General features: G+C 64.3%; 1 protein-coding gene across 1 annotated transcript in view; it reads left to right on the top strand.

Annotated features, from left to right (window-relative positions):
• The window catches only part of SHANK3 (SH3 and multiple ankyrin repeat domains 3), a gene marked incomplete at both ends in the record, with an annotated part of 330722 nt that overhangs the window by 131578 nt on the left and 186246 nt on the right, over nt 1–12898 (top strand). Inside the window, one exon of the mRNA XM_080358124.1 lies at nt 11576–11763. Coding sequence (XP_080214250.1) covers nt 11576–11763 — 188 coding nt within the window. The remainder of the gene's footprint in view (nt 1–11575; nt 11764–12898) is intronic.

The raw sequence follows: 12898 nt of genomic DNA on the forward strand, positions 1-12898 counted from the left end.
TCCAGCGGCTCGCCCGCGGGCCGCGGTGGGTGCTGGCTGAGCTCAGGGTTGCAGCCGGTGCAGCCGCTCCGGGAGCTGCCGGGGAGCGAGTGGCCGCGGCACCGCGGTTCGTGTTCACACTCACTGCGACTGCGCAGAGGAGCCCCCGGGGTGCTCTGGGGCTGCTGCGCTGGAAGCAGCTACGGCTGGTTTAGTGAACAAAGCGGGGCCAGAGCACGGGCTGAGCGGCGTGGCCGTGCGGGATGCTGGCGCTGGTGGCACTGGTGGTGCTGGTGGCACTGGTGGGGCTGGTGGCACTGGTGCGACTGGTGCAACTGGTGCAACTGGTGCAACTGGTGCAACTGGTGCAACTGGTGGTGCTAGTGGCATTGGTGGGGCTGGTGGCACTGGTGGGGCTGGTGGCGCTGGTGGTGCTGGTGGCACTGGTGGGGCTGGTGGCACTGGTGGCGCTGCTGTGACTGGTGGGACTGGTGCAACTGGTGGTGCTAGTGGCGCTGGTGGCGCTGGTGGGGCTGGTGGCACTGGTGGGACTGGTGCAACTGGTGGTGCTAGTGGCACTGGTGGCACTGGTGGGGCTGGTGGCACTGGTGGGGCTGGGGACCAGGGAGACGTGTGGCATGAGCCCCCGTGTGCTGCTGGGCTGTGGGGCCGGGGCAGCTCTCGCCTGTTCCGTTGGCCCTGCGGCGCCAGCTCGTGGTGGTTGTGCCCTGGGTTGTTCTGCACCAGATCGTCTTCCAGGGTTCAGCAGAATGGTTTGAAGTTTGCAGGCAGAAGGATCATTGCAGAGAGAAAACGCCGCTCAGGGACTCTGTGTTGTACTTTGTCCTGCAGGCTTGTTGTCCCAGATCCAGGATGTGTCATTTTGAACAAAAGGGGCCTTTGCTGCATTCGCTGTGTGTTCCGGAGCCGCTGTCCCCCGGTCCTTCCTGGGGTGACACCTGCAGAGCTGCAGGCCGGTCCCAGGTCACAATGCTGCGTTATTCTGGGGCTGAAACGTGCTGGGGCCATTGGGGAGCACCAGCCGCCGCTCCTCTCAGCGGCGCGAGGAGAGACCGAGAGCTGCGGACCAGCCAGGGGACGGTGCTCAGCGCCTCTGCCGGTGCGCTGGGACCTGGTGCAAAGTTGCTGTCTTCTGTGGATCTGAGACGTGTCCCGTGTCCTCCCGCACCAAGGGCTCCTGCAGTTTGGGTTGGGAGGTGCTGGGTGACCGTGCACACGCGGCGAGCGGCGGCTGCCTCCCCCCTCCCCCCGCTTCTCGCCGGGAGCACCTGCCCCGCGTCTGGCAGCGTGGCCGGTGATTCTGTGCAGGTCCCCGTTCTTTGGCCTCATTTTAATCCCTGGGCAGTTCCGAGCAGTCTGAGTACCCTCTGGGCTCAGCCGTAGCTGTCTCCCGGCCGCTGCTCTGGGACTGAGGGACTGTGTGGGCACAATCAGTGCATATCATTTGACCAAATTATTGAATTCACCACTGAGAAAGAGCTGGAAAGTGCCTTTCAGTCACCGTCACAAAGGCAGGAAATCACTGCTGGGTTCCACGGGATCTGCGTGGATGGCTCCGTCAGGAACTCTGGTCTCCCAAGGGCAAGGACAGACAGGGTGATGATCAGTGGGTGTTAGTCCAGGCCGGCCACAGCGCCGGCCTAACAGAGCTCAGACTAATGATGGTTGTGTTTGGGGCAGAAATACGGGTGTCTTTGTGCCGACTCTTGAAACAAACCTACAAGATTTGGGATATTTAGCTCGACAAAGGCACTTTGAGGACCCTCCTTGCCGGTTTCTTGGAGGTGCAGTGAGCCACAGTCCGTGGCAGAGGGTGTGCGGGAAGGGTGCCAGCGGCTGGACACTGCTAAATGCACAGAGGAGAAGGGAAAATGAGCCGCAAGGCTGTTCTGGGCTGTTCTTGGGTGAGCTGGCCAAGAGGTGGCATCGTTTTCCGGAGGGGGAAAGGCTGATGTGATTCAAGGAGTTAGCTGTGGGCTTCTGATTAATAAAATGATGAAAGTGGTAACATCTTAAGCAAATAATCTGCAGAAGCAGCCCTCTGCATTGCCAAGCTGTAGATCTGTATGTCTCAGCTGGCGTGTGCACACACCGATGCTGCTGGTGGTGCATGGGATGGTGCCGCAGGCGGTGTCCGTGCGGCACGGCGTGCTCAGAGAGCGGCACCGCAGGACGGCGGGCGCTGCAGAACCGGCCCCGCGCTCCAGCTGCCCGGCAAAGCTGTGGGTCTGGCTGCCCAGGTGCCCGGGCTCCTGCCGCGGTGCCGGGGCGGCCGGCGCGGGGGTGGCCGCAGCAGCTGCCCCGGGCGCTGCGCAGGGACCGTCCTCCTGCCTCCCCGCAAACCGGCCCCTGCGCCCGCCAGGCCCCGCAGGCGCCTTGTGCAAACTCCCCAGGACTCTGATCTTGCAGGATGGGCAGGATTAGAGGCAGGATTTTCAGAAATCCCGTTATCCTCTTTGTCAAGTGATGAAGCGATGGTTTTGTCTTTGCAGTAGGGCGCTCTGATCTGATGGAGCAACTCAGTGATAAAACCGCTTTCAGCTGTCGGGGGATCACAGAATCACAGAACCCCAGGATGTCAGGGGTTGAAGGGCCCTGGAAAGCTCATCCAGTGCAATCCCCCCATGGAGCAGGAACACCCAGATGAGGTTACACAGGAAGGTGTCCAGGCGGGTTGGAATGTCTGCACAGAAGGAGACTCCACAACCCCCTGGGCAGCCTGGGCCAGGCTCTGCCACCCTCACCCCAACAAGTTGCTTCTCCTCTTTCAGTGGAACCTCCTGTGTTCCAGTTTGAGGGTGGAGAGGCACAAATCCAGCTGCCTCCGTGGAGGTTCTCTGGCTGGGATGCACACAGAGCGCTTTGAAGAGTCAATCGATAGCTGGATCATGCAAAGGGAGACAAAACCTTTTAATTAATTGTCTCGCTTGGGTTTCCAATTCTGCTCCATCTGCTCCACACACATTTGTGAGGCGGGAGCCGCAGCCAGGAGGAGGCGGTTGTACTCGGGGAGGTGGTTGTACTCTGGGAGGTGGTTGTACTCGGGGAGGTGGTTGTACTCAGGTTGGGGGGTTGTACTCAGGGAGAGGGTTGTACTCAGGGAGGTGGTTGTACTCAGGTGGGGTGGTTGTACTCAGGTGGGGTGGCTCAACACCCAGAATAATCCCTGCAATAAAGTGGGGTCACTGCCCAGAGGGGACGGTCATTGCTCAGAGGGGACGGTCACTGCCCAGAGGGGACGGTCACTGCTTGGGGAGGACCATCACTGCTTGGAAGGGACAGTCTCTGCTCAGAGGGGACGGTCACTGTGGGGGCCCAATGCCTCCCCTGGCCCCACAGCTCCCAGGAGGTGCCCAATTCCCCCCCAGCCCCACAGCTCCCAGGGCGTGCACAATCCCCCCACAGCTCCCAGGAGGTGCCCGATACCCTTGGCACCACACTCACACGGGTGCTCAGCCCTGGGCTAAGGAGCTGAGCGCTGACAGGGCTGTGAGCGCTGGCCGGGCTGTGAGCGCTGGCCGGGCTGTGAGCGCTGGCCGGGCAGCGGCGGAGGGGCAGGAGTGACGCCGTCCTCCCCCCTTGTGAACCTGCCACTAATTGGCTCTCGTTAGCAGGTGACTGTGCTCTTTCATTTGGTTGTGCAGAGATGATGTGACACCAGGAGTGTCTCAGCACGCTGAGCAAGCGGGACGAGCTGTGCTGTGGGAGCTGGAAGGAGTAAATGGTTCTGTGCCAGAGCCGTTGGCCCCGGAGCGCCTGCCTGGTGCCCCGGCTGGGACACGGGGACGGGGCTGCGTCCTCTGCCCTGTGGCTGCAGGGAGCCCCGGCGGTCAGGCAGAACGCTCTCGGTGTCAGAAACACCTCCTGGATTTTGGACAGAACCTGCATCTTTTGGCCATTATCTCGGTCTGGCCCAGGAAATACTCTCAGCAGAGCATTTCTGAAGATTTCTCCCATTTCTGGATTGCAGATCGCTCCCAAACCAGCTAATTGACAACCAAGGGAATTCTCTTTGACCCCAAATACACGAATGAGTCCCCCCTCAGTGTCCTCTTGTCCAGCTCCAGAGCCCCAGCTCCCTCAGCCTTTCCTCACACGGGAGATGCTCCACTCCCTGCAGCATCTTGGTGGCTGCGCTGGACTCTCTGCAGCAGTTCCCTGTCCTGCTGGAACTGAGGGGCCACAGCTGGACACAAGATTCCAGGTGTGGTCTCCCCAGGGCAGAGCAGAGGGGCAGGAGAACCTCTCTGACCTACTGACCACCCCCTTCTAACCCACCCCAGGTCCCATTGGCTTCCTGGCCACAAGGGCCCAGCCGATGAGCCAGCAACGTGCCCTGGCCGCACAGAAGGTGTGTGGTGTCCTGGGCTGCGTCCACAGAGCAGCTCCCGCAGGTTGAGGCTGCTCCTGCCCCCCTGCTCAGCACCGCAGAGCTGGGACCAGTGCTGGGCTCCCAGTGCCCGGGCGAGGAGCCAGTGAGAGTCCGGCGAAGGGCCATGGAGGTGAAGGGCTGGAGCAGCTCTCCTGAGCGCACGGGCTGGGGGAGCCGGGGCTGCCCGGCCTGGAGGAGCCTCAGCGGGATCCTGTCAGCGTGTGTCAGTCCCTGCAGGGGGGTGCTGAGCTCTCTCAGGACAGAGCCAGGCTGTGCCAGCGGTGCCAGGACCGGGCCAGAGCCACGGGCCGCCAGCTGGAGCAGGGAGGTTCCGCTGGCCCTCAGGGATGGCTGAGCACGGGTTGCCCGGGGAGGGTGTGGGGTCTCCATCCCTGGAGGTGGAGCCGGGCGCAAGGCCGGGCGCGGTGGGTGACCGCTGTAGAGTCCCTGCTGAGCCGGCGCTGCCGGGCGCCAGAGGTCCCTGCCGGGCGCCGTTCGTGGTGACCCCGCGAGTCCGGGCAACGCTGAGGAGCCACAGAGCTGCTCTTTTCCTGCTGGAGCTGAAGCTGTTTCCATCAAACCCAGTCTATTTCTGTATCTGTCAGCCACGCTTGTAGTAACAATTTGAAACTCCAGAACAGCAAACGCGTTTCTTGCAGAGGACACGCAGTAAGCGCCACCCTCGAGAAGCAGGCTTGGGCTGCCAGTCCAATCCTAACAGCAGCAGCTTCTAAGGACCTGGTGGAGCTGATCTTCCTGCTTGTGTGGTGGCAACATCTCTCTGACCCAAACACCAAAGAGCAGCTCACGGAGAGGTCCCTGCAGCCCCCGCTGCTGGACAGACGGACGGACCCGCAGGACGCGCTGTTGGGTGCAGGCGCCCCAGGAAGGTTCCTACAGAGGAACCGGCTGCGGGTGCAGAGCTGGACGGGTGAGACACGGACGTTCTCAACCGTTTCTTCATGGCTGGAGTGGAAGGCAACTGCAGAGACACCTCATCACAAACCCCACCAACGTGCCTTTGGGAGCGGTGCCTCGTGAACCGGCACAGCGCAACAGCCGCACGGTTGGTGGGAAAGGCGAACAGGTGAACTGCAAAGCTGCCAAATACGTTGCATTCCCGAAGGCTTCAGTTTATAGCACATTTTAAAACCGGAGGAAGCAAAAGCCTCTCTATCCTAAAGCAACAAAAAACCTGATATTCAGCTCTCAAGGAGGAAAAAAAATCGAGATCTGTAACTGATACTTTTGTGATAATGGATAAGACACCGTAGCACGTTCTCGCCTGCCAGACCCGCGGGATGTGGTGAGACAAAGCCAGAGTTGCTCCCCCAGCTCCGGCCCAGCCCCCTTGGCCGGCCCAGCCCGTCCGCAGCCCCGTGGCCCACCGGGGCGCTCTCCGAGCCCAGCGCCCGTGGCCGTGGCCAGGACATGGGCATGGGCATGGGCAGGACTGCCCAGAGGGAGGAGGAGCAGGAGTGAACCTGAAACCAGAGTCCTTCAGCCACAACTCACCTGACAAAACGTGGTGCTCTTCTGATCAGCCCCTTGAGCGCACATGAAATTAAAGAGCTGTCCTGGGTACCTGGGACTGCTCGATGTGTCTGAGGTGATTGTGGGGACTGTTGGATCCGTTCAGTCACTCGGGCTGGTTTGAACCAGGGAAGTCAGTTCCCTCAGGAATCGCTGTGGCTGTTTGTGTCCATGACAAGTGTCTGCTCCTCCAACCCGGACCCAACACCGGTTCTGCTGGAGACACCTCTCAGGTGTCAGGTCTCCGTCACCGTGTCCAGGCACTAATGCGTATGGACCCTTCTGGGGGCTACAATGTCTGTAAGGAGCACGAGACGTGGAGTCACACGTCAAGTCCACCGTTGGGGCCCCCAACATGAGAAGGACATGGACTGGTTGGAACAAGTCCACAGGAGCCCCAGGAATGACCCGAGGACACCGCGTGGAGGACACCGTCTGGAGGACACTGTGTGGAGGATGCCATATGGAGAATACTATTTGGAGAAAGTCATATGGAGAACACCATCTGGAGGACACAGTATGGAGGAACACTGTATGGAGAACACCACATGGAGTTCACTGTGTGGTGGAACACCGTATGGAGAACATTGTGTGGTGGACACTATGTGGAGGATACAGTCTGGAGGACACCATCTGGATGACAGCGTATGGAGGGCAGCGTGTGGAGGATACCGTATGGAGGACACCATATGGAGGACAGTGTGTGGAGGACAGCATGTGGAGGACACCATATGGAGGACACCGTATGGAAGACACTGTATGGAGGACACTGTATGGAGGATAGCATGTGGAGGACACCGTATGGAGGACAGCGTGTGGAGGACACTGTATGGAGGACAGCGTGTGGAGGACACTGTATGGAGGACACCGTATGGAGGACAGCGTGTGGAGGCTGCTCGGGCTCCTCCTGGCTCTGGGCAGTTGGTGGCTGCAGGGGCAGCGCGTGACGTGGGGACGAGTCCTCCCTCTGCTCTCCGGGCACCGGGGACCAGCCGTGTCCCGCTGAACAGCACCTGCTGGCTCCTGGACCCCCCGCCGTTCCGCAGCCGCTGCGCTGGAGCCCGACGTGCGGTTCGGGTGGACGAGCTCCAGAGAAACGGTGGCCGTGAGGGGCGGCCCCGCGACGCGCAGGACCGCGATCGCTGTGCACAAGGCTGCGCTCCTGCGCTGCTGTCCGGTGCGGCTGTCCCCTCGGCACCGCCGTGTGCGGGCTGCCCTGGCAGCCCGGCCGCAGCGCCCGTCTCGCGCCGCTCGCAGAGAAGGAGGATGTGGCATCGCGATCACACACTGGGGACACCGAGCAGCTCCTTAGCTGCTTAATAAACACTGCCGCGGTGGTGTTTGTTTTATTCATCGTATACACGGCGTCCTGGCTGCTGTTCAGGAGTGAGTTATGGATCCAGCAGCAATTAGCTACAGCTTAACTGGGCGGTACGGAGCATGGAACCCGCTCCGAGGGCCTCAAGGTGCCTTATGGTGCGGGGTGATAAAGGAGGTGAAGGAGCGCGCTGTCAGTTTGTGTTCATGACGCTCTGCTCTTGCCTGGCAGGAAACAGAAACCCCATTCTGCGCAGTTTTTCTCACCTTTTCCAGTTGGGAATATAGGTAGAAGTGTTCTAGAGCAGAGCCTGAACCTGGAGCAGCCGCACCATTCACACAGGTCTCTATCAAGTGGGCACTGACATGAAATATGATTAAACTAATTAACATCATTTAATTGAAATCGAGCCTTCCAAAAGAGCCCAAACAAAACTGGTGGTATTCTTTGGAATGATTACAAACCTCATTATAAACGCGCCTCCGATATAATAGAGGTAGGCTTCTCAGACATTTAGACTTAATAACTCCTTAACGATTGAAAAATGAGTGTGCTCCAGAATCAATACGGCAATAGGAGCCGGATCGCGAGGCACATGGTCGATGCTCCCCCGTGCAGCCGCTCCAGCGGAGCCACCGAGACCGCGGGCGCTGTTTGGATCTCTGTGTCCCTTGCGCAAGGACCGGCTCCGGGTCCGGCAGCGGCGTTGTCAGCCATGACGTGAGAGACGAGGGAGTGTTGTTGTGAGGAACTGCACGGGAGCTGGTGCAGAAAGCTGCTGCAATCCGGCTGGAGGGTGCCGGGTGCACGCTCTGCGCTGGAGCCAGGAATTCTGCGATGGAGCCAGGTGTTCGATGGTGGAGCCAGGGGTTCGATGGTGGAGCTGGGGGTTCTGTGGTGGAGCCAGGTGTTCAATGGTGGAGCTGGGGGTTCTGTGGTGGAGCCAGGCATTCGATGGTGGAGCCAGGCATTCGATGGTGGAGCTGGGGCTTCTGTGGTGGAGCCGGGGGTTCTGTGGTGGAGCCAGGCATTCAATGGTGAAGCCGGGGGTTCTGTGGTGGAGCCAGGTGTTCGATGGTGGAGCCAGGGGTTCTGTGGTGGAGCCAGGGGTTCCATGTTGGAGCTGTGGGTTCCTCAGTGGAGCTGGGGGTTCTGTGGTGAAGCCAGAGGTTCCTCGGTGGAGCTGGGGGTTCTGTGGTGAAGCCAGAGGTTCCTCGGTGGAGCTGGGGGTTCTGTGGTGGCTGAGGCAGCGGCACATTGGCTGCACGGCTGAGAACAGCAGCGGTGGCACAGCAAGAGGAAGAGGGGATTTGCAGTCAGTACTTTGGAGAAGCAACATGGCAGGAGGGGGATCCTGCTCTGCACATGCAGGTCTGTGTGGGACTTGCTGCAGCCGGTGGTGCTGGAGGTCTCACAGCCCTGCACGCAGCGATCCCACCGTGCACTGGCCACCCTGCTCATGTGCCACCACTGCGCACTGGCCACCCCACTCGTGCCAACACCGTGCACCGGCCACCCTGCTCGTGTGCCACCACTGTGCACCAGCCACCCCGCTCGTGTGCCACCACCGTGCACCGGCCACCCCGCTCGTGTGCCACCACCATGCACCGGCCGCCCTGCTCGTGTGCCACCACCGTGTACCGTCCGCACGGCTCATGTGCGGCCACCGGCACTGGCCCGTGGGCTGCGCGTCCCCAGGCCAGCGGAGCGCGCAGACCGCGGGGCTGCAGCTGCTGTGCTGAGCAGATGTTGCTGCGAGCTGCCTGCAATACCTACCCGTTCTGCATGCTGCTCGTGACTGCTCCTGAAAGCATGAAGGGAAGAGATTTCAGATCTGAGCTGGTCTTTAATATCTCTGCATTGACTAAAAATGATACCGGAGTGACATTTAGAAGCATTATAAGGAAAGGGTAGCTATTTATTTCTTATTAAGTGTTTTTTCCCTTGAGGGACTGCGAGTGAGCGCAGCACGGCAGCGGCAGGCTGGGCTGGGGCTGGCAGGGTCCCGCACGTCCCCGGGGTGACAGTGCCTTCTGCTGAAGCCGGCGGATGGCACTTTGTGGAGAGGGTTCGGGCCGAGGCCGATGCCAAGCTGGGCAGCCGTGCCCCTTGTGCCGGTTGTTTCGGCATTGGGTCTCGCTCCCAGCATCCCGCTGGTTTCCATGCGGTGGGTGTCTGCTCCGTGGTGGTGCCGGAGCTCCTGGGGACGCTCAGAGTGTCCCAGGCAGAGAGACACGGTCCTGTCCCCCAGCCCCACTCTGGGTCACAGCCATTGCTGGGGGGGCGCACGGGGCGGCTTTTCCTGCCACAGCAGCCGCTCTGTCCACCCGCAGCGTCCCCAGCAGCTCCAGCAGCAGGGGGTCTGCGGGGGACACCCCGCCGCACCGCCCCCTGCCCCCCATGGCCGTGGAAACACGGCCCCACGGACCCGGGGGTCTCGCGGGGAGGATGTGCGCACCCAAGGGGCTGTGAGTGCAGATCGGGGGGCTGCAGGCTCGGAGCGGGGGCTGCCAGCAGGGCGCTGCAGGGGCCGCAGGAGGGACCAGCCCCGAGCCCCCGGGTGCGGGGCTGCGTACGGGGGGCTGCGGGGGGGGCTGCGGTGCGCGGCGGGTCGGGGACAGAGGGCTCCCCCGGCACTGCCTCGGTGCAGAGGACGCTGCTGCCACCGCCCCGCCCGGGCACCGCTCCCTGCTCCCCGCTCCCCGCCCCTGAGCAGCCCGCACATCCCCGCCCCCGAACTGCTGCTCCCCGCCACTGGCCCCCAGACCCGTCCCCCGCACCCTGCGGCGCCGGGCATTGCCCCCCCGGACTGTCCCTCCCGCACACGGCCCCCAGCCTGCCCCCCTACGCTGCGCCTCGGGGAAACCCCCCCCTAGGCTGCCCGCCCGCCGGTCCTGTCCCTGCAACCTGTCCCGGTCCTGCCCCTGCAACCTGTCCCGGTCCTGCCCCTGCAGCCTGTCCCGGTCCTGCCCCTGCAACCTGTCCCGGTCCTGCCCCTGCAACCTGTCCCGGTCCTGTCCCTGCAACCTGCCCCGGCACTGCCACCGCCCGGCCCGGAGTCGCCCCCGGCACAGCGCCCATAGCCCCCGCTCTGGCACTGACCCCCCCAGCACAGCGCCCATAGCCCCCGCTCTCTGGCAGTGCTCCCCCGAATCCCCGCTCTCTGGCACTGCGCCCCCGAGTCCCCCGGCACTGCCCCCCATCCCCGCTCTCTGGCACTGCTCCCTCGATCCCCATCCCCGCTCTCTGGCACCGCTCCCCCGATCCCCATCCCCGCTCTCTGGCACCGCTCCCCCGATCCCCAGCCCCGCTCTCTGGCACCGCTCCCCCGATCCCTAGCCTCGCTCTCTGTCACTGCCCCCCCCGACACTGCCCTTCCATCCCCGATCTCTGGCACCGACCCCCCATCCCCGCTCTCTGGCACCGCTCCCCCGATCCCCAGCCCCGCTCTCTGGCACCGCTCCCCCGATCCCCAGCCCCGCTCTCTGGCACTGCTCCCCCGATCCCCATCCCCGCTCTCTGGCACCGCTCCCCCGATCCCCAGCCCCGCTCTCTGGCACCGCTCCCCCGATCCCCAGCCCCGCTCTCTGGCACCGCTCCCCCGATCCCCAGCCCCGCTCTCTGGCACCGCTCCCCCGATCCCTAGCCTCGCTCTCTGTCACTGCCCCCCCCGACACTGCCCTTCCATCCCCGATCTCTGGCACCGACCCCCCATCCCCGCTCTCTGGCACCGCTCCCCCGATCCCCAGCCCCGCTCTCTGGCACCGCTCCCCCGATCCCCAGCCCCGCTCTCTGGCACTGCTCCCCCGATCCCCATCCCCGCTCTCTGGCACCGCTCCCCCGATCCCCAGCCCCGCTCTCTGGCACCGCTCCCGCGATCCCCAGCCCCGCTCTCTGGCACCGCTCCCCCGATCCCCGGCCCCTCTCCCCGCCGGGGCAGCGCGGCGGCCGCCAGAGGGCGGTTCGGTGCGCGGCTCCGGCCCCGGCCCCGCGGCGGCGGAGGGTCGGGGCGGCGGCGGCGGCGGCGGGGGCGGCGGCCGGGGGCGGGAGGCGGCCGGGCCGGCGCCGTCCCCGCCCGCAGGGGGAGGAGCCGCCGGCGGCGGCAGCTGCCCCGGGCCATGGTGCGCCGGAGGGAGCGGAGCGCCGCGCGGGGCGGGCGGCGCCGCGCCATGGAGCCGGCGGCGGGCGGCGGCCCCCCAGCCGCAGCCGGTGCCCGCGCCCGGGCGGCGCCGCGGCGGCCGGGGCTGCGCTGAGCCCCGCGCCGGCCCCGCCATGGCGCAGCCCGCGGGCCGCGGCGGGCCGAGCCGCGAGCTGCCGGGCATCAGCACCGTAACCTACGTCTTCGTTTACAGCCCCGGCGGCCCGGCGGGGCCCCCCGGGCCCGGCTCCGAGCCCGCGCCGCACGCCGCGCCCGCCCCGCTGCGCGGGCCCAAGCGGAAGCTGTACAGCGCCGTGCCCGGCCGCAAGTTCATCGTGGTGAAGAGCTACGCGCCGCAGGGCGAGGGCGAGATCCAGCTCAACCGGGGCGAAGCCGTCAAGGGTGAGTGGGGCCGGCGGGCGGGGCCGGGGGCGGGCGGGGGGCCGGCGGTGGCGCCCGGCGGCTCCGGGCTCTGCTCCGGGTGTCCCGTGAGCGGCTCCAGCGCGGGGGTCACGCTCTGGCCACGGGCTGGGGCTGGTAGCGCTGGCTGCCCCGTCTGTGCCGTGGGGTCCCGACTCTGGCCGCAGGGCCCCAGCCGAGCCCTGGGGTCCCCGGGCGTCAGCTCCAGCCCTGGGGTCCCCGGGCGTCAGCTCCAGCCCTGGGGTCCCCAGGTGTCAGCTCCAGCCCTGGGTCCCAGGGCAGACCCTGGGTGCACAGTCAGGCTCTGGGGCTGCAGGGCCATGGGGTGCGGGTCAGGCCCAGGGGTGCCCGGTCAGTCCCCGGTGTGGGACCATGGCTCCTCAGTGTGGCCCTGGGGCTCTGGTCCTGCAGTCGGGCCCTGGCTCATTGGTCCCATCCTGTGGGGCAGGGCAGTGGACGCCATACTCTGCTGGGACCCCAGGAGGAGCAGCTGCCTCTCAGCCCTCTTCTCCCCAGCCTGGGGCTGACAGTGTGCCCTGTGAGCTGCTGCTGCCTCACGCCATGCCATGGGCCATCTGCAAGGCTCCCAGCGCCCACCCTTCTCTTGCTGGGCGCTGGTGGCACGGGTTGAGAGTGGCGTGGGGACGGCGGGCATGGAAGCTCTTCCTCACCAGAGCTTGGAGCCGCTGTGATGCAGAGCTCCTGGGAAGGTGAGAGGCTTAGAGGGATGATGGTGTTGCCCTTTCTGCTGGGCAGACTTCTTGGAAGACGTGCAAACCCTGCGGTAGGTTGTAAGTCAGCTTCCAGCAGACGGGGATGAGAAGAGGCTTCCTCTGCAAGTGGGCTAATTCCATAGGTTTTCATAGAAAGTTTAAGGATCTTCTTTTCATCTTCCTGCCTCCACTTCCCTTGCTGATGCCTCTTGCAATGCGGGCGGGAGCAGCCGCTAACCTGACTAGTTGCGTTAGCTGTAATGTGGATCTGAGCTCCAGAGTGGGAGCTGGGGCTTGCTGTTCATGCTGTGAATCGCTGCCTCAGAGGCACACCAGAGCCCTGCGCGGTGGTGCTGGAGCCCCCTTGGAGGCGGCAGCCCAAGCAGACCCACTGTTGCTCTCGC

Source organism: Nesoenas mayeri, assembly GCF_963082525.1.
Source record: "Nesoenas mayeri genome assembly, chromosome: 1".
Classification (NCBI taxonomy): Eukaryota; Metazoa; Chordata; class Aves; order Columbiformes; family Columbidae; genus Nesoenas; species Nesoenas mayeri.